This window comes from Papaver somniferum, chromosome 2 (genome assembly GCF_003573695.1).
Source record: "Papaver somniferum cultivar HN1 chromosome 2, ASM357369v1, whole genome shotgun sequence".
Lineage (NCBI taxonomy): Eukaryota > Viridiplantae > Streptophyta > Magnoliopsida > Ranunculales > Papaveraceae > Papaver > Papaver somniferum.
Genome location: NC_039359.1, coordinates 77,012,459 through 77,020,797, shown reverse-complemented (window position 1 = coordinate 77,020,797; position 8,339 = coordinate 77,012,459). Strand labels below are relative to the sequence as shown.

The 8,339-nt window shown below is 36.7% G+C and overlaps 1 protein-coding gene across 1 annotated transcript; it reads right to left on the bottom strand.

The window, feature by feature from the left end:
• Positions 1-301: 301 nt before the first annotated feature.
• Positions 302-3,494, bottom strand: LOC113348101 (leucine-rich repeat receptor-like protein kinase TDR). The gene is made up of 2 exons (XM_026591802.1): positions 833-3,494; positions 302-755 (listed from the first exon to the last, which is right to left on the bottom strand). The coding sequence occupies exons 1-2, from the start codon at positions 3,432-3,434 to the stop codon at positions 439-441; spliced, it is 2,919 nt and encodes a 972-aa protein (XP_026447587.1). The 5' UTR covers positions 3,435-3,494; the 3' UTR covers positions 302-438.
• Positions 3,495-8,339: the final 4,845 nt, after the last annotated feature.

Genomic DNA, 8,339 nt, shown 5'->3' with positions numbered 1-8,339 from the left:
GAAGGGATCCAAGTTAAAGTTGTTGATGGTCCTGACAAAAGAATTTGGTACCTTGTTCTTCCTGCCACGGCCCTTTAGTTTGAAAGAAACAAAAGAACCTTTGGAGGGAAAATGCACGTCTCCTTGACTAGTCAGTCTTGAAATCAAGGCTTTCACTTTAGCTTGGTGCCACCAAGCTTTCAGCCATGACTGCAACTTTAGAATTACTCTCTGCTGGATATATTCTTTCGGTTTCTATTCTGCGGTGTAGAGTCCATTTTTAACAAATTCGTGTCGGTTTTTATAGCACAACAATAGGAACTAATTCAACATGTCATGCATTTCAATTCTGGACAAAACATAAGTACATGATTTACAACCAAACAATCTTTTTTTCTCTTTTTTTTTTTTTGACAAGACAACTTGTTAAGTAAAGGGATGTCGATAGTTTCCTGCCAATTAAACTCCTGACAGAAGAAGTTTTAACGCTTCATCCATAGTTGGCCTATTTGAAGGTTTACTACTTGTGCAGAGCAAAGCGACTTCAAGAACTAGTTTGATCTCACTCTCTTCACTTGTACCTACCTTTACCTCATCATTTTCATCCAGAACTTCTCTTAAAAAGCTCTCTCCAGCAGTTGGATTGCTCGGCGTAATGCTTCCTCCTGCATTTATAGGCTTTCCATTTCGTAAAATCTCCAGAATTATTTCTCCAAAGCTGCATATGTCTCTGTACATTTCTTCTTTAATTGAAGCGCTCTCGATTAAATCATCAACTGTTGCATAATAAACAAATTAGAACAGATGCAGCAAATTGAAAGTTTCTATAGAAAAGAGAAGATAGTTTACATACCTGTGCTTGATACGGAGTTAGTCGTCCCATTGTTCAACATCCTTAAAATCGCTTTCACCCCGAAATCAGCTAAATGAGGCTCCTCCATATTCCCCTCGTCGAACAATATGTTGGTTGCTTTCAGATCTCCGTGTGGAATTGGTGGATGGCAGTCATTGTGAAGATAGCATAGTCCCCTTGCTATTCCCATTATAATCTTATACTTCACCGCCCATCTACTGTTAGTAGTGCTTGTTGTGGTTGCTGTGTCTCTTGCTTTCGACAATCTGACAATGTTGGCGGATAGATTCTCGCTAGGTAAGTAATAATCGAACAGAAGATAGCCACAACTCTTGTTAGAGCAAAATCCTAACAATCTAACCAAGTTCTTATGCCTGACATTCCCCAACAAGTTTATAAATTCCGAGATGACTCGTCTTCTTCTCGATTCCCATCCGATCTTTTTTACTGAAACTGTAATTCCAGTTGGAAGAACTACCTTGCAGATATTTAAACTCGATGATGATAGTAATGGCGGTTCAACTGTCGCGGTTGAAAAATCATTTACATTTACATAAGTACTATTGATGCTCCTCAGAATATCTTTGGCTGTAAATTCAGGAAGTCCAGTAAATGAAATCATTTTCCACAGAACTTTTTGATGCCAAACAAGATAAAGCAACAAACAGATTGACGCGGCAACGAGCAAAACCACACCGAAACATATAAGCGAAATCCTTCGCTTCACTGACTTTCTTCTTGCTGATAAGCTCAATGCAGCTAAAGCTCCATTGCAAGGCTTCAAAGGAGCTCCACATAAATCTGGATTTCCTATAAAAGCACTTGCATCCGTAAATATAAAATTATTCGAGCGAGGAACGGATCCAGATAGTTGATTGAAAGATATGTTTAGAAGAGCCAAGCTTGAGGAACTTCCAAACTGATCAGGTATAGATCCGCTAAGTTTGTTATGCGATAAGTCCAGTATATTAAGAGCTTCACAACTGGCAATACTCTCTGGCAGGTCACCTGACAATTTGTTCCCGCTCAATTCCACCGTAGAAATTGATGAACTGCATTGAAAATTTGGTGTAGGTTGCGGCAGATCTCCAGAGATATTACAAAAGGATGCTGAGAAATTCGCAAGCGAAGGTAGAGACCATATGTGACTTGGGATAATTCCTCCTAGACCAGGATTGTAAGAGACATTAAAGTATTCAATCTTCGGAGCTTCGGCCATCAAATTTTCAGGAATGCCTCCTGTAAAATTGTTTTGAGATAGATCAACATAAGTAGCACCGTAGCGCAAGCTGAGTTTCAACGCGAAGATATCACCAGAGAATGAATTGTTTTCAATCCTAAGACGAACTAGAGAAGAACAGTTTGTCAGAGTGGATAACTCGCCCGTAAAACTATTCGAAAACAGGATCAGCCTCGATAATGCACGATTATAACAGATACCAGCTGGAATATTTCCATGGAGATTGTTATTCGAAACGTCAACCCATTTCAGCTTAGAATTCATACCCAGATTGAGTGGCAGTGACCCAGTGAAGAGATTGTTCCATATCAGAAGAGCTTCAAGGTTAGGAAGATTTTCAATACCGCGAGGAATTGAACTGTTCATTTGGTTATACATAAGACTAAGTAACCGAAGATTAATCAACTTGGCAAAAGTATCTGGTATAGGACCTGTAATTGAATTGTCAGAAAGATCTAAGTTTTTCAAAGAGCTGATATTTCCGAAACAAGATGGAATTGAACCAGTCAGATGGTTCCTGAACAGGAATAAAGACTCAAGATGCCTGAGATTGCAGAATGTGCTTGGAATTGAACCAGAGATATTTGCACCAGCAATATCAAGATACTGAAGTTGAGTCATACTTCCGAATTCCGGTGGTATACTTCCTTGCATATAAGAATTATAACCAATCTCAATATGGGTTAGAGTTTTCAGACTCCCCAACTCTGGTGGTATTTCACCGTCAAGTAAATTTCCGGCGAGATGAAGAAACTCCAGGTTCTTGAATGACCCATAGGAAGCAGGAATCGGACCTTCGAAATAACTTCCAGCTAAATTCAACACTTTTAAGAATTCAAGCTTGCTCAGTTGTTGATCAGGCAGTGGACCTGAGAAACTGTTGCTAAATGCATCAAGTATACTCAGCTGGTTCTTCTTCTGTGCATTTGACGGCACCGTGGGAAAATGGCCATCGAAGCTGTTTCTACTGATATCCAAGACTGTAAGATTGGCTAGAGTAGTGAATATTTCAGCTGGAAGCTCACCAGTAAAAGAATTGTGGCTGAGATTGAGGAGAACAAGATTACTCAAGATATTTATGTATTTTCCCGATATCGAACCGGACAGGTTTCTCTGCGACAGGTCTAAACCGATAACAACAGAATTATTGTGAGTATCAGTAAGGCAAGTGATACCTGACCAAATGCAAATTGAAGAAGAACCATTGTCAGTCTGATTAACTTTGGTCCAATCCCGCAAACTATTTGATCTGTCAACTATTCCAGATTTCAAACCCAATAGTGCATCTTCTTCTTCGGAAGCGAAACTGGAAACAGTAATGAGAATAATCATTAACAGTGGAGTTAAGAAGAAGATAGACATACTGGATAGAATTGAGAAAGGCTTTCCATAAGAGAGACTGTATGGAATATGGATGTTGTGTATATGCTTCCAAATATAAAGAAGGATGGAGTGTAGCTTTCTGTCATATTTTAAAGTGATCGTATACAATAAAATAGAATTTCATAAAGGCTGCATTGATTCAGGAGAAAGGTAGGTAGTAAAGAAAAAAGACAGACAGCCAAAAAAAAGAAGACAATAAAGCAGTGTAGAAAAATTTAAAGGGAATATAGTGATGTAACAATGATATTTTTAGGTGCAGACTAAAATCATATCCTAATGAAATCTGTAAAAAAAATATGTCACTAACTAATCCATTATATGTAAGTAAGACCTGAAGCCAACACATGACTTCATTATCCACTGATGAACCCTAAACATATACCAAAAAAAAGAAAAAGAAAACAATGTAGAGGCACATTGCAGCAGGCATATGAGCAAACACAACGTAGACATTCTTGAGCGTCTAATCTCAGAACCAATCTAGTTAAATATATCATGTTCTAGAGCCTGCCCAGCTCCTTTAATCGAACAACCAACGGCCAAAGCAAGCAACAAATGCATAAACTGATATAGCTTAATATATAAATTTGATCAGAAATGAACTTTTTAGAGGTGTGCAGTAGTACTACCATCTTCTCTGCAATCATGAAAATGTTGTAAAAGTTTGTAAGAAACTTAGTTGATCATGACAACTACTAGTCTTGAGACCCATAAAGATCATTGCCACACCACAGTTTGTGATTTTATTTTGAGTTTTTAAGTATTTGTAGCAGCCTTAAGTTCCCGTAGGGCTAAGTGCTGATTTTTTTTATCGATCAGAAAAATGAAAAGAATGGGACAATGAGTTGGATACACAACCGTCTAATATGATGAAGTCAGTTGGATGCGCGAACTAACAAGATAATATTGACTGAGAACATTCAACAAACATACAGTGTGGAATAGAATTAGAATATAATAGCTAAAATGTGGATTTTATTTCAAGCACAGTGGGACAAGGCAAGTTCGGCAAAAGCCAAATCTGCCGGTAGAATAGGGCTTTTGCCAAATTTGGCCGGACTGACACTAAAGTTTAAGCCTGTTGGGAATCAATATAAATCCTCGCCGGTTAAGGCATCCAGTCATCCACCACTGTTGACGCTTTTAAGACATGGGTATATAAAAGTGCAAGGCCCGGATTTTTGTGCTATTGCCTTATAATAGAACAGTTTTTTGGGACCAGCCTTTTTTTGGGATCATTGTTTTATTTTGGGTAAGACATTAGAAGTAAATCTAGGTCACCTTTTATCTAAATATTTATATTAATACTAAAATTACCTATTTTAATTAAGTTAGTGTAATGATTACTTGTATCATTAGATTAACATAATTAGTGATTAGTGCAAGATTAAATCAAAAAAAAATTAAACTAAATAATCAAAAAAATAGTTGTATCATTAGGTTAACTAAAATTACCCCTTAACATAATTAACTAGTTCGGTTGGGAAATGTTTTTTGCAACTAACCGAACTTAGGGTTCAGTTGGGAAAAGTTTTTTGTGACGTAACCGAACTATTAGGGTTCGGTTATGAAATGTTTTTTTGCAACTAACCGAACTATTAGGGTTCGGTTGGGAAATGTTTTTTGCAACTAACCGAACCCTGGAAATGTTTTTTGCGACGTAACCGAGCTAAGGTTCGGTTAGGAATTATTTTTGCGAAATAGCCAAATTGTTTTTCATATTTATCATTTCCATTAGGTTTGGTTAGTTCGACAAGGTTTTTCACATAATTCCTAGCCGAACTTCTCTCTGCAACTTCCATTTTCAACTCATTTTGATGGTTAATACTCATTTTTTAATCGAACGAGGAACGTCAAGGAAAGAGAGAAGAAGAAGCAGAAGAAGAAGAAGAGAATAATTTTTTTTTCAAAACTAAAAAATTTAGATTCCCTCCTATTTTTGTTTTTAATTTTGATTTTGGTTAATAGAGACATTTAGATTAGATACATATGATTAGATTTATATAGTTATTAGGTTAGTTTTGATTTAAATTAAAGTAAAGGGTAAATGTGTATTTACCTAACTTTAGGACACCCTTTATAAGTATAGGGAGGTTGTCCTAATAAGACCATGGTCCCCCCCAGAAAAACTATGGTCCCTAAAAAATGGTTCTTATAATAACATAAGTTATGGTGAAGAAGGCGAGATGGGCAGTTTCCATGGTAATGGGCTAATTGAAAGAAATTTTTCCCCGCCATGGATAACTAGTAGGGGTGAGCATTTTATCAGTAATCCGCCGATTTAATCGGGACCAACCGTATTCGTGCGGATGGATGCCCGGATCGCTCGTCAGTGGGTTTGACGCAAATGGAATTTTTGAAATCCAACGGATTACGGATTGGACCCGGATGCAACCTTGAAAATCCGTTGGATATCCATAACCGTTAGATTAAGGGCATGTATATAGTTTTTAGAAAATATATGGATAGTTTAAGAATTTTTAGGTGTTTGCTTTGAGTGTTGTCCATGGCACTTCTGTATTTATATACATATATAAAATGTGTAGGTTATATAAGAAGTCATCTATATAGGAATTATTTTTCTATTATAAATTTTAACTAACACAAATTCATTGGATTATCCGCATCCAACCGTTCATCCGTTCATCGATTAGATGCAAATCCGTTGGATGTTGGATTAGATGCGGATGCTAAATTTGAAATCCGTAGTATATTGGATTCGACGCGGATGAGGTGCAAAGCGGTCCACAACGGCCCATGCTCACCCCTAATTCTAAGAAAGTTATGATGCCGAAGACTAGATCCAAAAAGCATAAATTATCCAACAATAATAAATAGATATAAGTTCGGCCTATTAATACAAACTCAATTAAGGGTATACTAAAACTAATTGGGGCTATGTAATAAAACAAAATAGAATCATTACGATATAAAATCTAAAAGCCCTTAGCCATATATCTAATGGCAAATATGCTCTGTAGTTGAATTAGTAAAGTAAATATTGTTAGATTGAGTTAGTTAAGTAAAAATTTTGATTATTTATTTTGTTGCATTTAATTAATTAATCTTGTTACAATAAAATTTTGGAAATCGGTTTTTGAGAGTTTTGTAATGTAAACGAATTACTCCAGTCAAACACTTTGAAAATGGAATTGAACGTGATTTTGTTGGTTAATTCTTCGAATGCAAAAGGAATTCAGAGATTCAGAATTCAGGTCATGAAAAGTCGTCATGCTTGATAGCTCAACAACATGTCGACCAAGCATGGTGTCAATCTTCATTGGAGGAATCATCGTCCGTCTCAACGAAACCTAGAGCTGCATAAGACCCGCCCAACTTACCCGTACCCGCTAAACCCGTGGGTTTTTAATCTGAACCCGCCCGTTATGGGTGCGGGGTTGGTTATGAAAATAAAAACCCGCTATAGTTGGGTTGGTAGTTGGTATTAGCTAAAACTCACCTGAACCCGCCAACAAAAAACTCGTTAAATATACACCATTGATAAAAGTAATCCTAGCCGTCTGTTATTAAAACTCTAGTGGTACTAGTAGATTGTAGATAAGATAGATAACCCTCTTTCTCTACACTTTCTAGTCTCTTCGACTCTTCCTCTATGTTCGGCGCCTCCTATGTTCTTCTTCTTCCTAGTTCCTCAGTTCTCTTCACCTAAGACAACAACAACAACTGCTTCGACTCATCACTAACAATCGACAACAATCGAACAACAATTATCTTAATCTGTGAACTGCCTAGGTATGAAAATTTGGGGGTTTTATTTTTTTTTATCATTTAAGATTATTCGATTCCTTTTTCGCAAACACCATCGTATAAACGTATCAAGAGTCGACTTACCTGGATTGATGGGTAGTATCGATTAATAGCAGTATCGATTCAATATGGGTTTCAGTTTATATTTCATTTGTTATTCTGTGGTAGTAAATTTCGAATTTTATAATTTTCCCCTCATTTTGTTTATGGAGTTATTAACTGGATTGATGGGTTTGAGATTAAAGTTATTTGCTTTTTTTATTTTGATGAAAGTAGTTCTAGGTATCGAATCTCGGATTGTTTATCCTTAGGTAGTTAGGTTAGATGTTTTGGTGTAATTTTAGTTGATTGTTGCTTTATCTCTTATAATGAAAATGATTTGTCAAGTATCTGGTATGAAATATAAATGGTTTTTCAATATTTTTCAGGGAGGCTAATGGACGGTTCATCAACTCCACCTTTGGCTTTGGCTATGGCTACTTCCAGCCAAATGTCAAGTGCAGCACCATCCTCAGCAGCACCTCAATCTGAACCTGGTGGGACACCTCAATCTATACCTGTTGTGTCTGAAACTGAAGTTACAACCCGAGATGGAGGTAACAAAAAGTCAAAACAGTTTTCTGATGTATGGGTGAAAGACTTTACTAGGTTAAATCCTCTTCAAGCAAGATGCAATCATTGTAAGAGTACTTTTGATGCAAAGGTTAGGAATGGGACAATTAGTTTGAAGAATCATGCGGTCAGATGTCCTAACAATCCTGATATGAACAAGGAACAACAGAGTATTGTGTTATTACCCCCAAAACCAGGTGTTAGTGCTAAACTAGTTGCTTCCTCTTATAGTTATTAGAGGTGCCGAAGGGCGTTTAGTGGAGTTTATAATTAAGGTAGAGTTGTCATTTAGAATTGTTGAATCATAGGGTTTAAGGTCTTTGCTTCAAGAGTTTGAGCCTAGATTTCAGGTCCCAAGTCGTATGAAATTTTGCGGAGACCTTTTAAAAATCTATATTGATGAGAAGAAACTATTGAAAGCATATTTCAAGGCGAACAAACAAAGAGTATCTCTAGTAACAGATACATGGACATCACCTAATAATTTTAATTATATATGTGTAA

Bases quoted from the DNA above. Each gene is read 5' to 3' on its own strand.
- LOC113348101 (XM_026591802.1), bottom strand. From the start codon at position 3,434: ATGTCTATCTTCTTCTTAACTCCACTGTTAATGATTATTCTCATTACT. The intron at 756-832 runs GTATGTAAACTA...ATTATGCAACAG, and splicing joins TAACTCCGTATCAAGCACAG to TTGATGATTTAATCGAGAGC.